The 27,596-nt window shown below is 30.6% G+C and overlaps 1 protein-coding gene across 1 annotated transcript in view; it reads right to left on the bottom strand.

Annotated features, from left to right (window-relative positions):
• Window positions 1-27,596, bottom strand: part of LOC115874790 (nose resistant to fluoxetine protein 6-like) — an 86,788-nt gene that overhangs the window by 9,554 nt on the left and 49,638 nt on the right. The window contains exons 3-8 of the mRNA XM_030890067.1: window positions 20,445-20,671; window positions 16,090-16,175; window positions 10,281-10,477; window positions 8,077-8,234; window positions 7,594-7,762; window positions 5,653-5,988 (exon numbers count right to left, since the gene is read on the bottom strand). Coding sequence (XP_030745927.1) covers window positions 5,653-5,988; window positions 7,594-7,762; window positions 8,077-8,234; window positions 10,281-10,477; window positions 16,090-16,175; window positions 20,445-20,671 — 1,173 coding nt within the window. The remainder of the gene's footprint in view (window positions 1-5,652; window positions 5,989-7,593; window positions 7,763-8,076; window positions 8,235-10,280; window positions 10,478-16,089; window positions 16,176-20,444; window positions 20,672-27,596) is intronic.

Below are 27,596 nucleotides of genomic sequence, written 5' to 3'. Positions count from 1 at the left end.
AATTTTTCCACGGTATAATTTCTTAATCTAACTAAGCCGTAACGGTTACGGCACTAAAAGGAATGCAAATACCAAAGACAAATACAGAAAAAAAATCGTAATAAATATATTTTTTTAATTTTCAAACTTGAATAACTCGGTTATTTTGGACTTATTTAAAAAACGGTAAAGAGAAAATATGATTCTTTTATCGGAATCTACCAGCGCTGAAAATATTTGCACTTATTTAAAATTCACCCTGTATAATTAGTTAATTCTTGATCGGTTTAGGTTTTTTATAGTCACTTTTTTTATAGTCACTTATCATTCCATTGTTTCCCTCAATTTTTGACAGAGAACTACCGCAAGCTACACAACCAACTATTTTACAGTCTTTTTGGATATATCGCAATGAGTGATAGTGTCAGTGTTAAGTTCTGACACAATTTCCTTCTATATTTACCACTTCTAAACAAAATCAATTGCAGAATAAATAAATAACAAGTAACACAAAATAAGCTCAGTAAAGACAAACAAATCCACAAAATTTTAAATCAAATTCCAATGTTTCAATTAAAACGTCACACAGAACTGTCAAGGGCTATGATGTCAATTCCGTCCACCATGTAGGAATATATGGATAGTATTATACAGGGTGGTCCGAATTGTATTCCGGAAACTTCGACCGCATAAAAATTAGTAAAAAAGTTGGTATAAATGTATGTCCTAAAATGCTTAGTTTCGGAGATACAGGGTGTAGAAATTTCATTTTTATTTCGATTTTTTCCAAATAATTTCTGAAGTAACGTCAATATTTGGATGAAAATTGGTGTCTAGGAGTTTTTTGACATGAGAAATTTGATTTTGATGTTATTATTACTCCTACTAGTAGAGGGCGCCACCTACATATCTTTTAACTGGTTTGAAGAGTAATAACTTTTCGTCCGTACCTGTATAAAGCTACTGAGTAAAACAGTATTCATTTACGACGTTTTTTACGCGAAAAAGGTCTCTTGGTAAAAATCGCTACGAGTAATGGTTTTTGAGATATTTGGAATTGAAATTATCAATACCTGTCAGCATTGACATAACTTAAACATGTTGATTAAACAGTTATTAGACTGAAATCATAAATTTGAAATGTCTTTATACTAAAAGTTCAACAGAAACTGTTTTATCATCATTTTTTGCAGAAAAATTTATGATAAAAAATAAAAATTTCCTAAATATATTATTTCAGTGAAATAACTAACTCAACGTGTTTATTTTTCGTCAATAATGACATGTATTGTCTATTTCCTTGCTAAATATCTTAAGAACGGTTGCTCGTAGCGATTTTTACAAAGTGATAGTTTTTACGTAAAAAGTCAGAGATGTATATTTTTTCGCTCAGTAGTTTTATACAGGTACGGACAAAAAGTTATTACGCTTCAATACAGTTAAAACACATGTAGGTAGCGCCCTCTACTAGTAGGAGTCATATTGACACCAAAATCAAATTTCTCATGTCAAAAAACTACCAGACACCAATTTTCATAGAAATATTGACGTTACTTCAGAAATTATTTAGAAAGAATCGAAATAAAAATTAAACTTCTACACCCTGTATCTCTGAAAGTAAGCATTTTAGGACATACATTTATATGAACTTTTTTTACTTATTTTTATCTGCAGAATATGCTGCCAAAGTTTCCGGAATACAGTTCGGACCACCCTGTATACTCCTCCCTTAATATTTTCATTGAAAGATTTGAACTAACAAAAGGGGACATAAAAAATCTTTGGATCTTCCCTCGTGTTTTGATGGTATGTCAGTATAGATTATAAACTTTGCTTTTTCTTTATTGTTTTTCGTGGTTCCAATTTTCGGAATCGGGCACTAGTTAGATAACTAGTTTGCGCACATAGCACGCCCATTTATGGCCTCTAAAATTGTGCACAGCGCCAGACCAGTTATTAGAGAGATATCGGAAAACCGAATAGCGTCATGCAGTATTTACGTGTACCTTATCATGGTTACGATATGCGCGAGTCAATTTTTAACGCAACACCCGCTAATAACGTAACGCCTGACGTAATTTGCGGATCAATTACACCAAGCGCTATTTATAAATAACGTTTAAAAATTGCTGAACTGGGCATGTGCGGGTATTTGACAACCGGGGCCGGCCGGCGAGATCTTTTATTTTAGGTTGTTTGAATTGTTTTGAATTATTAATTTAGTTTTATTAGGTAATTTGATATTTAATTAGCTGGGATTAGTTTTAATTAAATAAATATGGGACCAAAATATTCCATCTTTATACCAATCATATACCATCTTCCATCTTTATACCATCCAATATCATGGACCAAAATATTCCACCTCTTCCAATATTAAAGAACCTATAAAAAGGCTTAGGTTTACAGCAGATGACGACTTAGCCCTTCTAAGAGAATTTGTTGCTTGTTGCCCTAAACCAAACCTAAACCCACTGGCAGACGTTGAACAATAAAGCACTATGGAAATAAGCACTTTAGCCCTTTAGTTTTAAAATACCTAGTAAACAAAACAATTTCAAAGTTTTAAATTCAAAGTTAAGTTAACTTTAAATAGCGGACGCGACGCGAACAGAATTCTTTCCGATCCGATAACTATAAATGAAGAGAGTTAATACCACGTCACGTAAAGGAAATAACACCTGGCCTTATTAACGTCCATGCACGCTATTCGGTTTAGCGATATCTCTCTATTACGCTGTTTATTGTCATTTTACGCGAGTTTATTTTTGTGCACAGGAAATTTTACTCGTTTGCACATCGTCATAAAAAACAATTTTCGTACCACAAATTAGCGATAAAATTTTTATCTGTATACATATAGTATACCTAATCCGTGGTATAACTGTCACTTTTTGTTCCTGTAACCGTTTATAATTTTACTTTTATTAACGCCGCACCGTAGCCTAATGTCGGACTCGTCTCTCACTGGGACACTGGGTTACGAAATCGACCAATTTTGCCACTTTCTCTTCTTGTTTTATCTCATTGGCGACCTGCAGTTACGTCACTAGTATTTTTTTATTTATTTCTAGTCTAGTTACAGTAGGTCAGACACCGACGCAAATCAGATTCTTGAAGGTTCTTCCTTGATTTATTATTATTAGAGTAGCCTCTTAGGTTCCTTGTGGATTCGTCTATTGATATAGTAATAAAATCATAGAATTACCCATTTATTTATAAATCCACATTTGATTACCAATGTAGTATACAAACATCAAGCAATGAAAAAATAACATACAGGGTGTTCCGTTAAAAAAAAACGAAGAAAAGTAATTTTATACTTTAGAAAGTTTGGCGTAGAATTTTGAACACCCTGTATTTTTTTATTCCCCATTTCTTTCAGAATATTGAGCATTGGTAGCGCACAACTTAAAAATATTTTTATAAATATACAGGACGATTTAAACATATTTTCAAACAAAAGTTAATACTATATGTATATATTTTTAACTTGATAGATTTGGGATGAAATTTCCATTCCAAAAATACCATAATGTCATATTCTATACCGAGTAATTTTTGAAATATAACCGTACTTAAACTAAACTGACAGCTTATTTAAAGCCCTCCCAAAATTCTAAATACGAAGAATTGTAAAACTGTTTATTATACCGGGCGCGTCTCAGAAGTGGCTCACCTCTATAACTTTTTTATTTTATCATATAAAAAAACGAGATTTGGTAGGTTAGTATATGACATAAATTAGGATTAACTGACGTATTCAATTCTTTTCTGTCACTTCCTGTTTTACCGGAAATGACTACAACTTTTGATTTTTAAATAGCACACTCGGTATCTTTTTACTTTATTCGATAGAAAATAACATTCTAAATAGAATGACATATCATATGTCAACTTTTAACATATTTTCTTAAAACAAAATTGAATTTTAAATTTCAATCTGGAGTGCCCTGTCTGCGTTAAAAACACTAATGTTTAATCAAGGACCCTTGGAAAAATAGATTTGATCGTCTAATGTTATTTGAGTCTTGTCCTGGCCGGTTAAAAGATGTCCATATTTGGAAAAAACATTTTTGGAAAAGCATATTTGGAAAAAAAAAATTTACGAATAATTTGGTACCACACACTTGGTATTTCGAATGAATTTTATGAACCGCATGTTACACACTTTCAAATAGACCATATACGAAAATGTCAAAAATTGACATATGATATGTCTTTCTACACAGAGTGTCACTTTCTTTCGAATAAAGGAAAAATATACCGGGGGTGCCGTATAAAATCAAAAGTTGTAGTAATTTAAACAGGAAGTGATCAAAAACAATGTCCATAATAAATATTTTTTTTAACGATTTTATAGCAAAATATGTCAATCAATCCTAATTTATATTATATACTAACATACCAAATATCTTTTTTAGCCGACCATACCAATAGGTATGGTAGGCTATTAGGATCGGCAAAAAAAGTTTTTTTAATTTCACTCAAAATGAGTTATTTGGGTCATAAATGACCTAAATACAAAATATTTTCATGGTGTCTGTCTGTCTGTCTGTCTGTCCATCCCATGGACGGACATCTGTCTGTCCGTCTGTAACACGATAACTCAAAAACCGCTGAACCGATTTTAACTAAATTTGGCACAAAAATACTGTGGCACCCGAGAATCTGGCCATTCGTTTTTGGTGGGGGTGGGGGGTTGGTAAGGGGGTATGGGAGGGGGTTAAAAATTTTAAAAAATCGTAACTCCAAAATTTAAGTTAGCGAAACGCGGTTTTCAAATTAAAATTAGGAATAATATTTGCAACAAAATTTGTAATAACATCAAAATCAGTCAAAGTCACAGTTTTCGAGATATTAACATATTTTAGTATGGGCGGCTATACGTACCTCCCGGCGTCAATTTTTTTATCTGCGAATGTCAAATCTTGTCTTATGTTTTCAAAGAAACTTTTGAAATTTTCTCGATTTCAATAAAGTATTATAATAATAGTATTTTAATAATCAATTAAATATCGATTTTAGGTATAGGAAGGGTTACTAGGATCTATACACTAGGATCTATACACTAGGATCTATACACTAGGATCATACACTACTCCCTATAATTCTTCTTATTTAAAATTTTGAGACGGCTTAAAATAAGCAGTAAATTTAACGGTAGTAAAAACGGTTTCATTTCAAAAATCACTCAGTATAGTATACGACATTATGGCATTTTTGGAATGGACATTTAATGGCAAATCCACTGACCTAAAAAGTGTATAATACATATTCCATTTAAAAAAATAAAACTTTAGTCTGAAAATATGTTTGAATCACTCTGTATGTTGACATACATGTTTTCAAAATGTGCATTACCATTGCCCCCATATTATCTAAAAAATTGAAATAGAAATCACAAACCGAGAACTTAATATAAAGTTATTTCGGAAGCCGGTGTCACCCTGTATATGAAATTTCTTTAAGGTGTAAAATATAAAAGAAATATATTACAATTACAAATGCCCGAGTAGTAAATTAGAACCTAAATAATCCTTTTAATAAACCAGTGGAAATGAAAATCCCTAAAAGCAATATTGATGTTTTTAAATTATAGTTGGTAAAACGTACTACCTATTTCCCAACCCATTCGTTATCTTTCAATACACTGACGTTTAGTACACTTACCCAAGTTAAATTGGCTTTTCTTTCTCTCATCCTGTAGAACAAGTACCCGGCAACCATACCTACGAAATAGGGCGTACTCCTAGCGTGCGATTTGACGTACGTCAACAGAAAATCGGGATGAGTTTTGGGACTTCTGATAAAGTCCAAATAAAAGAACAACACTGCGGGTCTAGTATTGACAAATACTATAACGAAAGGTACTACTATAGATGTGATGAAAGTGATGCCTAACAATATAAGTCCTGTTTTCTTCTTTTTGCTGATGAGGAGGCAGAGGAATATGGCTACTATGAAGTAGTGGAAATCGCAAGGCAGGTACCAGCTGTGCACCATACACTGAAAAGATAAACAAGAGAAAAATAATTAATGCACAATTCTCACAAATTATCTTTGTACTGGGTAAATTATGTTTTTGTTAGGTAATCTTAATTGCGCTTACTGCCAATTGGCCTTAGGAAGGTTTGTAATTTATTTTTATATCGAGTAAAAATTATTTTTAAATGGTGTAGTTTAAAAATCCAGAAAACATATTTTTTCGGAATTACACTCATCGGCACGAAAAACGGACACCTTGAAGTAAAGTTTTATACAGGATGTTTTCTACGATGTTCCCTCTGGGTATCTCGGAAACTATACTGGAGATAGAGAGTCGGTTAACTGGGGAAAGAATTGCAGTTTTGTCGGATCATAAATATGCGCCTTTCAGATTTTTGAAAATGTTTATAGCTTACTAGATATTTCGAAAAAAAAAACAAATTTTGGCTATATTAGAAATGGTTCCTAATTCCATTATAATCTATCTTCGACCAAAACTTTTCAGATAAAAGTTTTAGATAATCACATCCTTAATGAGATTGTGTTCTGCGTTTTTTTCTTAAGCCTGCCACTTTTGATATATGACACAAACATATGTTTTTTTTAAATGGAAACCATAGCCACGACTTCATAAAAGCGCTATTTTTAAGCTTTTCAGCTATATAAGCTATAATATGTTTTTATTTTAAATTACTGAGTTATACCCAATTAATATCTTTGCAATTATCGATTGCAAACATCTAGAAATAATAAGAAAAAACAGCAAATTGGTCGAAGGAATTTATCCTTATCATTCACTCTGATAAATGTTTAAAAAACTTTTCAAATTTCAATCCTTCATATTTTCCCAATGACTCGACCGATCTTCAAAAACGAAGCAGGAAAGTATAAAAAATACAAAGCCCTTTTCATTGCGGTACCACTTGACCACCCTTCCCATTTAAAAAAAGTCGGGAGATGACACCCCCGCTTAGAGGGTTGAAGATTTTGCAATAATTTTTGGTGCAAAAGTCCCCCTCAGAAACAAAATTGACGTGTTTTTGAATTTTCTGAAAAAAAAATTACCCTGGCCGTTATGCCTTGCGGAACGTTTTCGATGGGCCACCCTGTATCTAGTAAGCCATGAACTTTTTCAAAAATCTGAAAGGCACATAGTTATGGTTATGACCACACAAAACGGCAATTCTTCCCCCATTTAACCGACTCTCTATCTGCAGTAGTTTCCGAGATACGCATAGAGAATATCGTTGAAAACTCATCCTGTATATTGTGTTCTAGTGGACTCATTTTCATGAAAGTATTTGTTGCTAAATTATTTTGACAATTAATATCTTTCTTGACAATTGAAATGAATAAGAAGGCATCTACTATTGACTTTTTGTATATTTTTCTAAATTAAAAATTAAAGTTTCCATCTGTCTATTATACGAGGGAAAACAAAATATTGATATTTAGGTAAAAGATTGAAACACCCTGTTGAATATGTTTTGTATTTGACTAAAAGTGGGTCCCATGGGACCATCCACTGCGGCCGCAAGGGCCTTGTTGAATATGTTAATAAAGCAAACAATTTAAAAATAATTTTATCATCTAGTTGCATCTTTTCTTGATAGTTGTTACACTTACCATGTGATCTGCATTGACGTAGTTACTGACATACAGTAAGCTTGTCCACCAATTTTCCCTGCAATCTTGGACTTCCGGTGCTATGATCGTCTTCCACATCGGTCCATGCCCAACAAAATAGAACATGGTAGCGCAGAAATAAATCACATAAGCGTACATAGGGGTCAGTCTAAAAATAATATTCTCTAAATAAATACTGTATGATCGAGAAAAAACGGCGTCAGCGTTGGCTATGAAATAAAGATCGCTGTCATTTTATATGTAAATTTATATGGGAAATGTCATCGATCGTCATTTCCCAGCCAACTGGACGCCGTTTTTTTTCGATCATACGGTACTTGTATTAACTTATTAACTTTATATATAATAAAAATAATAAAAAAGTTTAACAAACAATATTTTTTATTGACTTAAACTTTATTATATTTAGATCAAATGATCTGTTTGTCCACTTTAGTGAAATTTTAGAAAAAAATGCTTTACCTTATGTATCTCATAAGGATAATGAATCCTGGATTTAATACTTTCTTATCGAACTGTATTAGAAGGCAGTAAGTGACGAGAATACCACTAAGGATAAAGAAGGAATCTACAAAGAGATCTCCATGGAAAAAAAGTGTTCCAAGTGTTGATCTGTATTGCTAAAACAATTTAAAATATATTATGATTAAATATTTATAGACTCTTATAAAGTCTATTATGTACGGGGTGACTTCTCATACCACGCGGAGGTTCCAAGGAGAACGGTAGTTATATCGAAATTAAATTTTGGGAACATATGTAGGTTAATTGAAAGGCTTTTATAAAAATATATATAGGACAATACTACAGAATGTCCCCAAAAAAAGTTATGCATAAAAGTTGGGTTTTTTGTAATGGAACACCCTATATCTTAATTAATTTCTGGATTCTAGAAAAAATAAGGGTGGGTTTCATTAAAAAAGCATATGTTTAAAGTGTAAGGATATTGACATATTTCACATTTTGTAAAAATGAAGAATAAAGTTTAAATTTCAATAACAGCTACCTAAATTGTAATTTACCCTGTATATCCTGATATTTAATTACAATAACCATTGAACCTAAACCAAATTAAAATTTGACCCGAAAAGATATACAGGGTAACACAAAATTAATATTAAACATTGGTCACTTTTAAAATCAAGTTACTCCGTTATTTTAAATGAAACACCCAGTATATTATGCCGGTATACAATGAAGAATTCATATATCTTCAAAAGACTATTAAGGTTGCCTACCCCCCAAAGATTTTCCTAGGTATTTTCATTTTTATGATTTTTCGTTAGTAGATGTTTATTATTTCGTAAAATCTGGTAGCTGTGATATATTTTTTGTTAAAATACTCAACAGTAATAAAAAATACGCGTTTAAAACGTATTTTAATTAATACAGAATTTAAACTAGATATAAACGTTTAATTTTGTGACAAAAATTAGCTAGATGAAATCAAATGTTCAGAATGCTTTCTTTCTTGTTCACTGCATAAAATGATTCGCTTTTCAAAAGATCTTTTCATGTTAAAAGGCCATATGTGGAATTACTATTACTACTTCGAAAAGCAGCCGCAATCATGTTGTCGATAATAGTTGGTCGAGTTTTGTGAACACTGTCTTTAACAAATCCCCATAAAAAAGTCCAGACCAGAAGAATCAGGAGCACTTAAATATTATCTTAATTGGAGAATGCACTCTACAGTCACCAACTAATATAATCGTATCAATTCTCTTTGATACTTATACCTATTACAAGTTTTTATTTTCTGCAAATTTCTAAGATTTTTTTTTGTTTTAACTGCCACAAAATGATAACTATAATAGTTGTTAAAGTTGAACTGATTTGACAGCTATGTTGAAGTAACGTCAGACTAAAATGTATGCAGACTGTAATGTGTCAGATTAACGCCAGATTCAGTATAAAATTCTTCTATAACACAGCCACCTAGATTTTATCAACTAATAAAGATCTACTGACACTTAATCATAAAAATGAAAATATCTAGGAAAATCTTTGTTTGGTTAGTACCTTAATATTATTTTGAAGAGTCATGAATTCCCCATTGAATATCGGAATAATATACTGGGTGCTCCATTTAAAATAAAAGAGTAACTTGGTTTTAAATATGACCAATGTTTAATATTAATTTTGTCTCACCCTGTATAATTTTTTGTGTCAAGTTTTAATTTGATTTAAAGTACAATAGTTATTTTAACTACATATTAGATTATCCCGGGTAAATTTTAATTTAAGTAGCTTTTATTGAAATTTAAAAATTATTCTTCATTTTTAGAAAATATTAAATAATCTCAAAAACCTTACATTTTTTAGTCCATATACCTCTTTAAAAAAATCACCTTTATTTTATTCCTAAAATCGGAAAATCAATTAATATATAGGATGTTCCATTACAAAAAAAAAAACTTTGGTGTGTACCTTTTTTGGTGATACCCTGTTACAACTCTCTATATTTTTAAAAAATGCTCTAAATTAACCTGCATATGTTCACCAAATTTGATTTTAATAAAAAAATTGTCGTTCTCCTCGAAGCCTCCGCGTCGTATGAGAGGCGCCACCCTGTGCATAGTGTCCCAAAAACAGAAAAATATATTTTTTCTATTTTTACACTTTTTCGTATCTAGATTGTGAGACACCCTATATATATAAAATACCTCTTCAACTTCATTGAAATTCATGATAGCATTGCTCAAAAATGTTCCAAATCTATGGTCCGTTATGATCATACAAATGCATATCACTCTCATACCATAAAGAACCTTAAGGGCTGGATTGGAATCATCACTGTGACCTAGTCTTGGATAATTTTTCTTTATAGAAAACGAGACTAATAGCCGTCTTAAAGATGAGCCTACAACAGAAATAATAAAGTTGTCAAAATGAATAATTATTAATTTTTAAAATAACAACAAAAATATAGGATTTAATATTATTTATGTTAATATCTATTAAATGAAGCCTTTAAATTGATATCTTAAAACTTGTATTTAGTGATGAGCAAATGCAACACCATGACCAAGGGAGTCTTGGTTATGGTTTTGCTGTTAATAGTAATCTTGCAGGGTTCAGTCTTAGTCTTAGTCCTGGTCTTGCGCTTAGATTTTTACTAAGCGCGCTTTCTACACAGAAAATCTTAAAATAAATAGTATTTTTTGTAATTTAATGCAAATAAAACTTCAAAGAATGAAATTATTAAACACCCTCTACATTATGCGCGAAACAGTTGGAAGTAGGTCAAGGTCATCGAATAGTAAAGACGGGTTATTCCGTGTTTCTATGTCTCATACTCGTCTACCTATGTCTCATATCGGCTTGTCTCGGCTTATTTTCATTTCTTAAAATGCCTCGAAACTACTCGGAAAACCGCGGAGAAGGGGGCGTTTTTTGGCCACTTTCGGTTGTCTCCTGTTGTCTCATTCATTTTCGTTATGTCTCGAAATACTTCCACGACATGTCAGTTTCTGAACCCGAGACAAAGGACTTTTTTTCATGAATCTCACTGAGTAAATAAGCAGACCTGACGTTTCTAAAATATCTGTTGTTACAATGATATTTCTTTAATTACATCTTGTTATGTCGATATATTTTCCACAAGATTGACATATGAACACGCGTTTATAAAATGTATAGCAGATATTTAAGAACAAAACTTTTTACTTAATTTGCAGGAATATAATTACAATATTTGTATTATTTAATTTTATTATAATGAATAATTAATAGATGTCATGTTTACGGACTTAATTTATTAATTAACTGTAGTATTGCTTAATGAGCAATACTAACAACATCATCAATATGTCCAGATGAGAGCGAAAATTATTCATTGACCCGTTGTCAACAAAAGTATAGTCTACGGACATTTTTTAAAAGCAATGTTCTCTCAAGAATATAAACGCGTGTTATAAAAGTTTTGTCGAAAGATTTCGCGAGATAATTCGAATAACAATTATAAACAAACAACCAATCACGGTTTTTCTCGGTTGATTTCGCTCTGTTTCGGTGTTTGCGGCCGAGATTAGCCAAGACCCCGCAATATAAAAAAAAGCATAAGGTTTACTTTTGAAAGTATTCTAGAAATGTTTCGCGAAATGTTTCACGTCCAGAAATATATTCGCGACACATTTCGGGAATAGTGTAGAAACTGTTCAAGACTATAAATATTAACTAATAAATCATATTTCTTTGTTTAGTTTATCCAATGTTATTTGCATTTTAATATTTTTTCTAAAGTTGATATTCGCAAAATATTGGCATAAAATTACGAATGCCATTGCAAATGTTTTTTACATGACTAATATCAAAGATCTAATATGAACTATTATGCGACAACTTAACAAAATATTTCCCATCAATACAGATATCATATTAAAGCTATTATTATTTTAATTTAACAAGAATAATTAGCAAATAAAATTTTAAGTGTCGCTCAAACTTTTATGTCAAGGTTATTAAAAATATAAACATAATTATACATAACAATTCAAAACCTATTTTGTTAGTTGTAGAATAAATTAAATAAATTAATATTTTATAAACAAATTGTTAATAATTAAATAATAACATATAAAGATAAAAAAAATTTAATGGTGAATACTTAAATATTATCGAATGGTTATTTTCCAGAAACGAAACAATTTTATGGGAGAGATTTAAGATAATTTTTATGTAGAAGATTCTCGAACAACAATAAATTTTAACAGTTTTACTAAAACCTAAAATTATGGAAATAAAATTTTCATATTAATGGGTGTCTAAACTTGTATGTCAAGGTAAGGAAAAAAAATCATTATAATAAACATAATCTGAAAATTATTCCATCAGGATCTTGGCACAAATCTTGGTATGAGATAATTCTAGTATCTTACTAAAAATGGCCGAAAGGCACAAAAGAATATTAAAGCGAATTAAAAATTATGATCCAAAATGGACAAAAAGAAAAATTATTTTAATGTAATGAAATGTAAATAAAATGTATGTATTACATATTACATCCTCAAGTATGAACAATTTTACGGATGATTCTATTATTTTTGTATTTTTTACCTTACATACTACTAATTATATTATTGTACATGGTCAAGATTCTAAATGAATAAAGTACTACTGCAGAACTACTTGCTGTTGGTATTATTACCAAGTTTGGTGTAATAAAACTTTATGGGACTTGAAATAAAAGAAATACGGTTTATGTATATCATAAAAAGGCATATTTTGAAGCATAGAATACTCCTCGAAATACTCTAATTTCAGAGTTTGGTCAGTTGGTTATCAGAGAGTTCGACAGTACGTTTATATTATGGCAGATGATTGGCTATAAATTATTTTTTAAACCGCATTGCATTTCTTTTTACCCTTAAAAAATATGCACTTAAGCTTATGCTTCACCTTAGGTTATGATAGAAAAGTGTATGATAATAAAACGGAATATTTTGCAAAAGTGGCTCACCCCTCTTTTTTATTTTTTCAGATAAAAAACGGAATTTGGTATGTTAGTATATTATGACTTAACCCGGGATTGACTGGTTGGTTGGAAATTACTACAACTTTTGATTTTCAAATGGTACACTCGGTATTTTTTTACTTTATATGATAGAAAATGGCGTTCTGAATGACATATCATATATCAACGTTTGACATTTTGAATTAAAAATAAATATCATTTTAAATTTCAATGTAGAGTGCCATCCATAGCTGTGTTAAATAATTAATTCTTAATCCAGGAGCTTTGGAAAAATAGATTGAAAAATAGAATACGATTTGGGCATCTTTTAAGCGACCAAAAAAAGATGCCCAAATCGAATTTTTAATCATAACTCAATTTTTTCAGATAGACCGAGGGTAGCTCCTTAGCATATTTGGAAAAGGCATTTTATTATTGGATAACACATACTTCTTGTATTTCGAGTCAAATTGTTGTTATATTTAGGGCCGTGGCATATAATTATATCAACTTTAATTTGTAAACTAAGTTTTTTTTATAAACTTTAGTATTTGGTATATTATACAGAGTTAATCGAGGGATTGTTTTTTTACCCTAACGTTGACACACCCTGTGCAATAATTTCGTGTGTAAATTTTCCTGAAATACAATTTTATGGTCAGAACCATGTCTCCTGAGTATTTTGTTTTTTGGATCATGTCAATACAGGCCTTGGTTAATTTTTAAGAGCGAAATGAACTTGCCACCAACAATTTGCGATATTTTCAATTATAAGTTATTTTTGAAGTTTTTTTTTCAATATGACAAGGCAGCTTTTCTGATTATTGCGAACTACATATATACTACTATGAACTGCCCATCATGTTCGACGTTTGGGAAATGATTGGCAGGAGCGTAGAGGTCGCGAAGCGTTACAAGCTTCATTAAATGAATTCCGCTTGGTCCTTAAGGAAGAATGTGAAAACATATCGCAGTATGATATATGCAGCCTCAATGACAATATATGAACAAACGTATACAGGCACTTATGGCAGCCAGGGGAGGCAATACAAAGAATTAGGGTATTTTTTACATTTTTTTTCTCTTTGTATACTTCAGTATTACAGATTTTTTCCTTAATATCAATAGTTCTGTTATCGTTATTAATGTTTATTAAAACCAGGACTGTATCGTTAGTCTTTAACATTTTTTTTTCTAATTTAATATAGAGTATCCGATGCAGCGTAATATGACGTTACGACAATAGTCACCAAAACTATCTCATCTTTTTAAAAAATTATATCAAAAGTATTTACTTTAACGATCATTTGATAACTGAAAAAATTGCAAATTGATCGTGATCAGTTCATTTCGCTTTTAAAAATTAACCATAACATGCATTGACATGATCCAAAAAACAAAATGCTCAGGAGACAATACATGGTTCTTACCGTAAAATTATATTTTAGGAAAGTTTACACACGAAATTATTGCACAGGGTGTTTTAAAGTTAGGATAAAAAACAACCCCTCGATTGACCCTGTATAATATGCCAATTACTGAAGTTTACAAAAAACTGAGTTTACGAATTAAAGTTGATATAATTATGTAGAGTTTGCTAAAAAAGCTATGAAAATAGGGCTAAAAATAACAAAAATAAACACTTTAAATTTGACCAAAAATTTCTCTGTTGCGTTTTTTTGCAGCTGAGTGTATAATTAGTAGTAGAATGACTGGAAGGGGGGTTAATCACAGCGACCTTAACTAAAAAAACTATTGCAACCCCCTTTCTTGAGTAATTATAACTTATCATGCAGTTTATAACTCATCATACATAGGTTCATCCTGTTGTAGGGGGGACAGGGTATTTTCCATCGGCCTCTGACAACACATATTCATCCTCCGAAGAGAGAATCTTCTACTTCCTACGAGGGAACACACACTTCCACGGTTGGGATTTAGTCCTCCATATGATATGTCATTGTAATCAGAATGTCATTTTCTATCAAATAAGGTGAAAAATAACCGACGGTATCGTTTAAAAATCAAAAGAGGTAGTCATTTCCGGTGAAACAGGAAGGGAACGAAATTAAATGAATACGTCAATCAATCCTCATTTATATCATAAACTAACATACCAAATCTTGTTTTCTTATGTGAAAAAAGTAAAAAGTTACAGCCACTTTTGAGAAACATAGAGTATAAATTTTTATTTATTGCTTTTGAATTATTTCGATTAAAATTCGAATAACATTAAAACTAAATATAAATATTAAGTAAATTTGTGATAAGAAATACACATTATGATACATTAACAATAATTGTGTTTTTGTAATTATAGTTTCGGAGATATGAGGCTGAATATTATATATCAGTTCAATAAAGGACCATATTTTTATCCTGTAGTCTGACTATTTAAAAAGGGTGTGTGATATATGAATTATAATAATTAATCATACCTCTAATTATTTTTGTAATAGTAATATTAAGATTATACTCGTAAGTTTTCAGACATAAAGAACATACTTATTCAATAGATATATGTTGGAGGCAGATGCCGAATTCGGCCTATGTCCGAAATAATTAGACATATGGCGATTTGTCCATACTAAACTTGCCAGGTGCGTGCAACTTCGTAGTTATAAATAGTCTTTATATAACTTCTTTGCGGAAGGGGTTAATCTTTTTTTGGTATAATATAACAACAAAAGATTAACATCCTCCGCATAAAAGTTGAAACCAATGCAAAACTCTTCCGCGTAACTTTGTGGATATAGGTAGGTATATTTAATTATAATCGCCATATGTCTAATTATTTCGGACATTGGGCGAATTCGGCATCTGCCTCTAACAGATATAAGGAAATTTGTTGTTTAATACTCTTGATGTTTTAATGTTAATACTTTTAACAACATAATCATAATAAGTAAACGTTTTAAAAAGAAGAAGAAAGAAAGAGTCTTCTTTCTTCTTCTTTTTAATTTAAACCATGTCTCTTTGAGAAGAACGGACGCCGTCTATAAAAAAAGTAAACGTTTTACCTTTTCCTAATTTCTCCTCATCAGTCCACATTACGTCACATATAGTCGATGCTATTAATAATAGGACTACTATCAACGTCACCAATCTATAAAAAATATAAATATTATTTAGATAAATAAACTAAATTAGTACACAGTACGGCAAAATCTGGGTATACGGGGTGGTAATAATATCGTTGCTCACCAATAAGCATCGAAAAAAAGATACGAATTCCGTTAAATCAGAGAACAGTTCAAATTATCAAAATCCGGTACAGTAGCGGCTACAACGTCTCTAAAATACGCTTTATTTTTAATACATCGGTTTTTATATTCCTCGCAGGAGACCAAATCATTAAAATGATTCAAATCAAAAAAAGACTTAAGATTCTGTGTCCCTGATCACGGCTAAAATGTTTCTGATATATTTCGGTCTAACCTAAGACATGTTTTATGATCATTCAGCCCTTTTAGACATTGATAGTTTACCGGTATCAGCAAAATTTCGAGAAATGCCTGAGAAAATTGTAAGATGAGCCTGTAGCCTTTCAGGGTACAGTGTTCTTACCCTTAATGTCATCAGAAATTCAACCATTTTTCAGATAAACACCATACATATTTCGTTTTTCTTTATTTATGTAAACAGGGTGGTCCGAACTGTATTCCGGAAACTTCGGCAGCATATTCTGCAGATAAAAATAAGTAAAAAAGTTCGTATAATTGTATGTCCTAAAATGCTTAGTTTCGGAGATACAAAATTTAGAAGTTTCATTTTTATTTCAATTTTTTCCAAATAATTTCTGAAGTAACGTCAATATTTGGATGAAAATTGGTGTCTGGGTGTTTTTTGACATGAGAAATTTGATTTTGATGTCAATATGACTCCTACTAGTAGAGGGCGCCACCGACATGTGTTTTAACTGTTTTGAAGTGTAATAACTTTTTGTCCATACCTGTACAAAACTGCCGAGCGAAAAAATATACATTTCCAACACTTTCTACGTAAAAAATATCTCTTTGTAAAAATCGCTACGAGCAACCGTTCTTAAGATATTTAGAATGGAAATAGTCAATACATGTCATTATTGACGAAAAATAAACACGTTGAGTAGATATAGTTATTTCACTGAAATAATAAATTTGGGAAATTTTTATTTTTTTTAATTAATCATAATTTTTTCTGCAAAAAATGATGATATAACAGTTTCTGTTGAACTTTTGACACAAAAACATTTCAAATTTATGATTTCAATCTAATAACTATTTAGTCAACATGTTTAATTTATGTCAATGATGACAGGTCTTGATAAGTTCGATTCCAAATATCTCGAAAACCATTATTTGTAGCGATTTTTACCAAGAGACCATTTTCACGCAAAAAACGTTTTAAATGTATATTTTTTTACTCAGTAGTTTTATACAGGTACGGACAAAAAGTTATTACTCTCCAAACCAGTTAAGAAATATGTAGGTGGCGCCCTCTACTAGTAGGAGTCATATTGTCATCATAATCAAATTTCTCATGTCAAAAAACTACCAAACAGCAATTTTCATCCAAATATTGACGTTACTTCAGAAATTATTTGGAAAAAATCGAAATAAAAATGAAACTTCTACACCCTGTATCTCCGAAACTAAGCATTTTAGTACATACATTTATACGAACTTTTTTACTTATTTTTATCTGCAGAATATGCTGAAAAAGTTCCGGAATACAATTCGGACCACGCTGTATATTGTTGACCCTAGCAATACATTCTACAGGGTGTCCGGACATTAATGCAACAAAATTTAGTCATAGATTCTTGAAAAAAAAATAGGTGACCCGTATTTTTTATTTTTGGCGAGTGGCCCCGCCTAAATTTCGCCCCTAAAAAGAGTTCTTTTTAATAACTCAGGGCCCTGTTGGACGAAAATTACTAAATTTGGTACACGTTGTTTTACAAAAAATGACATTTTTTGATGCTATTAACTTTTTTTTTTATTTTCATAAGTGGCGTCCCTACGGTATTTAAATTAAATATTATTAAAGAAAAAAAAATGGTACGCCACTGGTTCTTTTTTAATAAAAATTATTTTTAAAATCTACATATTAAATTTGGAACAAATTTGATCTCTTGATTTTTTTTGGTACGACGCGACGCACAGTGGGGTATTTGACACCGATAGTTGATCGAAATTATTTTACCTTATATAAATTATTGCTATTTTCAATTAAAGAGGAAATGATATGAACAAAATAAAGGATAATTCGTCGATTCTAACAAAAAGAAAAATCACTGTTCCCGTGTTTCCACGGTCAATGCCACTAATGCCAGTAGTAATATCGCAACTAATAGTAATAATGCTACTACTGATCTGCGACCAATGCCCATACCACTAAAGCCACTACTAATGCCAAATTGTTCTATACTGCTAACGGCACTAATGCGATCGCTTTGTACACAACAATGCCATCGCCGGTTTACACTTCGCATTAGTATATCACTGATTTGCAAATTAGAGGAAACTAAGAATGTTTTTCTCATTTTATCAGCAAAGTCGCAAAAAGTCGCAGTATTTTATTTTACTGTATGAAAGCCCAATGTTTAGTAAACGTATATAGACAATATGCTGAATTCTTCGAAATGCGCAACTAAATCTCTAAGTATAATAAAAATGTCACAAATTTAATCAAATTTTCTGAACGCCTAACTTTTAATTGCGAAAAAATCGTTAGTATAGAGAATATCAAAATAAATAATATGTTTTTGTAGAATATATACCTGCAGCTTGCTGAGTTCAATCAAAACAATAATAAACGTAAAAGGAGCACAAGAACAACAACAATTTATAATTTTAAACATAAAATTTAGCCATTTACCTCTTATCTGTGAGAAGTAACAACTTTGACGTTTCGTTGAAACAAATGAATGCAACTAAACACACCCATAGCAACGCCATTCATGGCAGAGATGATTTAACTTATCATTTATCTTTTTTTGGGAAATCTTAAACACATTTGCTTTTTCGAATTTCGATCACCTTTTTCATGCTAATACCCCACCGTGCAACGCACCGTTTTCGCGTAAAAAAATAAAAACCATTTTCATACATGACTAAATCGCTAAAATTTTAATGTAAATTTTCATAGCAAAATTTAAAAAACGGCAATTTAGGTTTTTGGACATTTTGGTCCGCACTTAGGCAATAAAAACAAGATTTTGGAAAATAAAAAATTATTTTAAACTTAAGTTTGCCGTTTTAAAAATTTTGCCATTGAAATTTACGGTAAAATTTTAGCGATTTAGTCATAGGTGATTGATGAAATGGTTTTTATTTTTTTACGCGAAAACGGTGCGTCGCGTCGCGCGTCGTACCAAAAAAAACTCTAGAGATCAAATTTGTTCCAAATTTAATGTAGATTTTAAAAATAATTTTTATTTAAAAAAAACAGCGGCATACGATTTTTTTCTTTAATAATATTTAGTTTAAATACCGTAGAGACGCCACTGATGAAAATAAATAAAGTTAATAGCATCAAAAAATGTTATTTTATGGTAAAACAACGTGTACCAAATTTAGTGATTTTCGACCAACAGGGCCCTGAGATATAAAAAAACTCTTTTTAGCGGCGAAATTAAGGGGGGCTGTAAATCCGAAAAGGGGGGCCACTCGCCAAAAATAAAGAATACGTGTCACCTATTTTTTTTTCAAGAATCTATGATCAAATTTTGTTGCATTAATTTCCGGACATCCTGTATAATATCTACTATACAATTTTGCCTCCTATAAAGGGTCCGGTCGGTTGGATTTCCAAAGCTTATCCGATATTGGGCATATTTTTAAGAAAATCTGAATTTTCTAAAGATTTTGGATATTATTGGATCAATAGTGGATAAACTAACCCTAACCGTATATATACATATATTTATTTTCGCACTATCTAATGGTAAAAAAATTCAAAATAGTAGCCATAAGAAAAGAAAAACTTGACTGTTGTTGTGCGGGATCTAAAAAGCTTAGAAATTTTCTGAAAGCGGCATTTAATTAGCCAAGGTAAAAAATATCAAACTACCAACTTACGTTTGATACAATAGTTTTGTGGAGATATTGTCATTTAAAATAAAAAAAAACAAATATATTTTTTTCATATAATTTTACATTTTTTTTTCATTTTTTTACATAAATTGGGAACTAATCAAGTTACCGGTATTTTCGTCCCAGGCATTTGTCAAACTTCTAATAACGCAACTTTTATTTCAAATAACGGAATTCGTATCTTTTCTAGTTTCCGAAATACCAATGTTGAGTATTAAAATTGTCATCACCCTATACAGAGTAATTTAAATTCGGCCCCCAACATTTTATCATCTAAAGGACTTTTTTACACTTACATGAAAGACACATCGATTTGGTCGAATCCTTTGTCGTCATTTTGGGCTTGACAACTGCTTTCCAAAATACTTGCGGAATAAGTAACATTTTCTCTCCTCAACGGTGTGTCTACTGATGACAAATATTCGTTGAGGTAGTCTTGCAAATCTGTTGGCGTACATGATGCAGGAATGCACCAGCCCATGAGAACTACGTTTTCAGATTGTTGAGCAGGATCTTTTTTATCCTGAAAAAAAAGTACTTTTAATATATATGTACAAATGTACAGGGTGTCCCACTAAGAATAGATCTCGGCTGTATCTCGGAAAGTATTAGTCGTAGGGCGTACAAAAAAAAATTATAACTATAAAGGGGCTATGAGAAATTGCTGGAAATTATTTTTAAGTTTGTAGAACGGCCGCTAAAGGGCGCAACTGCTATAAAAAATAAGAAAATTGAGTTTTTACACAATGTTGCCTAGATAACTAGTACTATAAATAATAGCTTCATAATCTACAGAAAATTTTGAATATTTTTTGTTATAACCATTTCCCACTATCTGCCAAAATATAGTAGTGGGGGAAGGTTCGATCTGTTTTTATTTAAATATTAATAACTTCGGACTGGATAAACGGAATATTATACCGTATAAACGATAATAATAAGTTTTTGAATGTAGACGCTAGGAGGCGCGGACTTACAATTTAACAAACATTGCGCGTTTTTTCAAAAAAATTAAATGCGACAGTAGATGTAATTTTAGCTGATGGTAAAGAGTAATAAAAGCTTTAAAAGTCAGTGAAACCCACATCTTGATATTCTCTTTCAAACCAAAGATATTAGCAAAATTATAAGCCCTTAATTAGATTATTTTTATAACGCGGTTACAGTAGCCCTCTTCATTATGACCATTCTAATAAAAAAATAAGATAAAAAAGATTATTATATTCAAAAATCGACAATGTACCAGAATACTATAATAATAGGTGTATTAATATCTAATAATTAAAATATCAATTACGGTAAACAAGAAACGACGCCTCAGTGAATTCATGGTATTATTATAGGCTTTGGAAATAGTTGCGTTTAAAGGGATAGTTTAAACATCATAATATTAGTATATTAACATTTTGATAGTCTCAGCAGCCGTTTTTTATCTTTTGATTGCATTTCTCAAAATATTTTTCTTCAAAAGAGAAAAAAACGAGTAAAGTTTTGACTCTAGCCCCCCGCCCCTTTCGCGAATCCTGGATCCTCATCTGATCGCTATGGCAATCTAGTAAGTCGGAGAGATAAAAATGCGAAATGTTCATTGTATAACATCGCCTATAATAATTACATGGCAGTCATAGTCAGTTTTCTTCATAGTCACTAGCAGTCGCTTGGCAATAAAATTATATTTTGACAGTACATGTACATTTTTACCGAAATGAGACACCCCTCGTATTGACCGTACACACAAAAATCGGCACTCAAGACCAGAAATGCCAAACTGGTGGTATACAAACAAGTTTATGTATAGGAATAATCTTCTTCTTCTTCTTTTACTTATTTGAGATCTTTCAATCTGTTAATTTTAAGGTTCCCCTTCTCAGATATTTCTCTGGATCATGGTAGTGCGACATATCTATTCCTAGGTATCTTAACTGTGATACTTGCTCAATAATTTTGTTTTCTACTACCAGTTTGCATCTTATTGGATCTTTAGAGAAAGTTAAGCATTTAGTTTTTTTTTCTGTGGAGATAATCATATATTATATCACGAGACCTATAAATTTAATCGATTAAACGGGTCCGGTGAACTATCCTGACACACGATTTTTGCATTTGTCTTTTTTTTGTCAAAAAGTACCCATTTTTAGTAGTAGTTTTAAATAAAAATAAATGGAGATTATGCACAGAATTTTAAAATATTTTAATTTAATTTTAGTAGTTTTTGACACATATTTGACGTTACGTTGAATTTTAACACTTGATTTAACATGACAGCGACAAAAGGAAAAACAATGTTGCCAGTTCCACTGAATTTTCTTTTTCTGTTTTTTATTTTTATTTTGAAAAAATAGTCATTTTTAATAATAAAAATGCGTTAGTCATGTGTGAATGGGAAAACTAAAAAACAACAGAAGAGTGAAACAAAAGCAACCAAAACACGCTTACGCGTGTTTTGGTGGCTTTTTTTTCGTTTTTGTTTAAACAAAAATATCAATCAAACAGATAAAAAGAAAAAAAAACAGCCAAATCAACCCAAACCAACCCGACCAAACCCTAATCAACCCATACAAAACCAACCAATACAAAACCAACCAATACAAAACCAAACCAAACCAACTCAAGCGAGCCAAACACAAACCAACCGAGCCAAACACAAACCAAAGAATTGAAAACACGCTTACAGCGTGTTTTCTTTCCTTTGATGGCTTCCAGCTTACAGCGTGTTTTCATTGCTAGAGCTATAACTATAGCAATTGTCTCGCCGGCGCGGTAATTTAGCCAATTTGATAAAACAAAAAAGATGCATGAAATTCCGGATAATTTACTAGCTGATCTGACAACCATGTATCAATTCGCAATATTTGTCAAAATTCGACCTTCACTACTGTCAGCGTAAACATAGAAACGGATATAAACAAGTCCGCCGCTATTATAAGTCCACAAAACATCCCCTTTAGAACTTTTTCTTTAATGGCCATAAGCGGGAGTAAAAGACCAACCGCCCGAACAAACACTAGAGGCGCCACCGGTCATCAAATAGTGTAAAAATTGCGAAAATTTAATCATCTAATTTTGACACAAGGGGTCGCGCTTAACTTTTTCAATTTTAATTCAATATTCATTGTTTTCAAACTATATTATTAGACTTTGTTGTATTTTGTGAATGTATAAATGTTTTCTTAGTATAAAGTTGCATTATAGTAATTTAAATTATATTACATATATATTTAAGATTCAAATATTATGACATATATGTCAGTTGCCGTCTAAAATGTCATCTTGATAACAAAAAGTTAGTTATAGTCAAAAGTAGTTAAAATCATGTTAAAATATTAAAATTTACAAGTTATAATTAGATATTTTATATTACATCAACAACAAACACATAATAGTACAGCGTAATGTTGATATGCAGGTCCAAAACAAAAAGTGCCGTTATATTTTTCAGATTTCGTTGTCAGTCGAGGAAGTTTCAGTGATTTTAGTTTTGTCGGATTTTTTTATTTGTGAAATAGAAATATTGCGTTTGGATTGCAAAACTAAAAGTGGAAGTTTTATTGCAATGTAAGTAAGCGTTTGTCCATTTTATATTTTACTTTTTTCATACCTACGACAAATATACATATATTGAAATTTTATAATTCGTTTTATTTAAAAATGTTAGAAAACAAGCTTGTAATCCTGTAATTGACATAATTGTTATGTAATATATTCCATTTAAATGTAATATATTACTTTACAATTAAAAAAATGTAAATTTAAAAAATATATTAAAAATATATACAGGCATTAATTGAAATTTTTTGAGTGCGAACAAACACGAGAGGCGCTTTATTATTTACTTAAAGATTTACTTTCATTTCTTAACATGACAGACGAAGTTCTAAAGGGGGATGTTTTGTGTATAAGTCTTTTATCTATGCCGCCCCTCTTTCATTATCGGTTATGGAATTTGCCCTGGAATTTGCTATAAAAATAAAATAACATTTTTAAGAATATTTTTTATGTGAAACGTGTTTTTCCGCATCAGATTTTAGTCAAAGAATCCAAGAAGTTCATTTTAAGGTAACATAAACTTCATTTTCTAAGAAAAATCGTGTATCAGGATAGTTCACCGAAGCCCGATTAAACTATTCAAATATATTTTGCGCGTAATTTTGCTTGGAAAAGAGTTGAATTTAATAAAAACCAGAGACCGCTTCGCGGTCTCTGTTTTTTATTCTAAAATTGTGTATGAAACTATTTTCTAAAAAGCAAAATCATGCAAAAAATTATTTGAATAGTTTAATTATTTGGATAGTAAAATTATTTGGATAGTTCATCGTTGCTGATTCCTCCCGTATTGACGAAGACGGAAGGCAGAAACATTGAGTGTCTACGGGTAGTCATGTTTTAGTCATGTCTCATGACTAATCTTACTGTAGACTTGCCCAATAAATTCTTTCTTCCCTTTATTTATATATGTATATATCATGGAAATTTGAAAAAGTATCTCGTTTATTCTTTTTCAAATTTCCATGATATATACCTACATATTCTGTTTGAGAGAAAATAAAAAAAAAACATGAAAATATAGCTGCATTTTTAAAAATAACAAGTTTCTATGGTAATACAATTCCGATTTCAATCTTTGATAGGTGGTTCAGTGCCTTCTATTAAAAGATCAGCCTACGGGCGAGATTTATGACGTCACGCTAGTTAGATATAACGGATTAATAAATATGTTGTAGAATACATGGAAAACATAATTATTCCTCAGATTTTTGGTTTGTATTTTAAAAATGATATAGTTTAAATGAAATATACAAAATATACAGTTAATAACTACAACATATATACCTATTTATAGTAATAAATCCTTTGGCAAATAAACTATGAACCATACAAATGCAGCAAATGTTTTACAATGTACAAATAATGTATAGGTACATAAGATAATGGGTAAAATGTAAATATATTTTAAATTTTGGGGTTTGAAAATCGATCTAATTTAACAAAAAACATTTAATATCTACTAATAGTGATGTATTATTATTTGCATTCACAAAATTTATATGTATATTTTGCAAGTATCAATGTTCGAAAAATTATATTTACAAATAATACAATATTATCTAAAAAAAGGCGTCAGCGATGGCTATGAAATGAAGATCGCTGGCATTTTATATGTTAAATTATTCTAAAATTTTTGATTTTCTTGGGATTTTTAGGTTCGGGAAAAACGCTGATTAAGTTTTCATTTGGGTTTTCATTATTTTTATTTGGTTTAAAAAAAAACGTTTCGGCTAACATTATAGCCTCCATCAGTGTTGTGTCATATGAAAAAAATAGTGTCGAATATAATCCAAAAAATTGCATATACAATATAATTCACACCTCATAATGTTTACTGCAATTAATAAACTAATATAAACTTATCAAAAGATGACCACATATTTTTTAAAATTATTATTCTTAACACTAAAATTATCTACATTGACTATGGAGTACGCAGTAAACATTATGTGCGTGGTGTGAATATTTTATATGCAATTTTTGGATTATATTCGACACTATTTTTTCATATGACACAACACTGATGGAGGCTATAATGTTAGCCGAACCGTTTTTAAACCAAATAAAAATACTGAAAAACCAAATGAAAAATCAATCAGCGTTTTCCCGAACCTAAATTCCAAGAAAATCAAAAAATTTAGAATATTTAGAATCAAGGTTCAAGAATATCAAATTTTCCAAGATTGTAAAATTCTAGTTAATTATTTTATGTGTACAGTTATTTAGGGAATGTCATCGATGTTCATTTCCAAGCCAACTAGACGCCGATTTTTTTCGATGATACGGTATAATTCTTACGTAAAATGTAAATAACATTAGACCAATTAAAACAAAGAAATATGAATTTCTTAGTATTTTTAGTAACACCTTTATTCTTAAAACTTAATTTTGTATTATGCAAATATACCAATTGTATTGTTATTTTATTCATATTGTATTCAGCCATCACTTAAATATTTGATATTAATTTGGTATTATAAATAATCAATACTATTCATTAAAAATTACTGAACAAATATATGTTATGCTTAACATACATTATATATTATCAAACAAAAACACATTCTTCTTTTAAACTGTATCAGTCTTGTCTTTACAAAAATCCTTTTTAAAATTTGAACTCAAAATAATAATCTTTTTCATGATCTCTAATACACATATTCTTTATTTTTCCCTAGATCATAATACCTACTTACGTGTTTGAATCTATCGAAGCTGAACCAGCAACACTTGGAGTGGAGATTCCACAATATGAATAAAATAAACATAATTGTCCAGTTTTCATTAATACCATCATGGGAGAATATTATTTTTAAATTTATTAAAGATATTTTCAATAAAATTCTCTTGATTTATAACTTGTACCCACTTTTCTTGCTCTTCCGGACACTTTAGGCTGCCTAGTATAATAACTATCCTTAGTAACTATCCTTTCCACCAGGAACACAACAAAGATGAGGCATAGCACCAAAAACACACTCCACTTAAGCTTTATTGATGAATTGTTAGAGTCTTAAAAAACACACACAAAAATCACGATAAGTAAAAAATGTATGGGCACTTTTAGGTTAAATCACTTACACAACGTGTAATTTTTAAAATTTATATTTTTTATGCGAAACCGAGAGTGACCATATATCTGGTAGTAGTTTATGTCACTTCAACACCAAAATAATTAGTTTTTTGCACTACAATAATAAATAATACCAAAAATCAAAGAGTTAAAACCAAAAATCAACCGACAAAATATGAAACGGAATCTAACCCAATATCTAAGTATGTACAGCTGATGAAGTATATAGTATATAAGTAAACAAAAGTCCGCCCGTAGGCTGATCTTTTAATAGAAGGCACTGGGTGGTTATTATTACTTTTGATTAATCATTAATCTTATTTATTTTCGTCATATTTTTTGCTGTTGTTAAAGTGTCACATTTTCCGATAACGATTATCATCCTTTCCGTAACATTGGACTAAATAGATTTTGTGCTTCTTTAACATTTTAAAACAGCAAGAAATATGGCGTTAATTAAAATTATATCAGTAACAATCTATCAAAGAAGGAAAACGAAATTATATTACCATATAAACGCGTTTTGATTTTTAGGACTTAGGTATGGAAATTTGGAAATGTACAAACGGGATTAAACCGTGTGAAAACAAGCAAATTTTTTTTATCAAGAATGCAGTTTTCTCAAATTGTCAATAATAAAAAAATCTTTCTTCTGAAAACAACCCAGGGACATACTGTATAAACAAAGAATAAATGACATCAAGGCAACCTTTGGAATAACAATCGTTAACAATGTCTGTCAGCCGGTCTTTAAATATCATTAATTAAAAATTAACATAAGATGTCAAAAATTCTTATTTTATTTAAAAAAAAGTTAAGTCTCCCGATG

The sequence above is a fragment of the Sitophilus oryzae genome, unplaced genomic scaffold, assembly GCF_002938485.1.
Source record: "Sitophilus oryzae breed Bouriz unplaced genomic scaffold, Soryzae_2.0 scaffold_1297_pilon_pilon, whole genome shotgun sequence".
In the NCBI taxonomy this organism is placed as follows: domain Eukaryota; kingdom Metazoa; phylum Arthropoda; class Insecta; order Coleoptera; family Curculionidae; genus Sitophilus; species Sitophilus oryzae.
The sequence above is the reverse complement of the archived record's forward strand: the minus strand, read 5'-3'. Positions and strand labels throughout refer to the sequence as shown.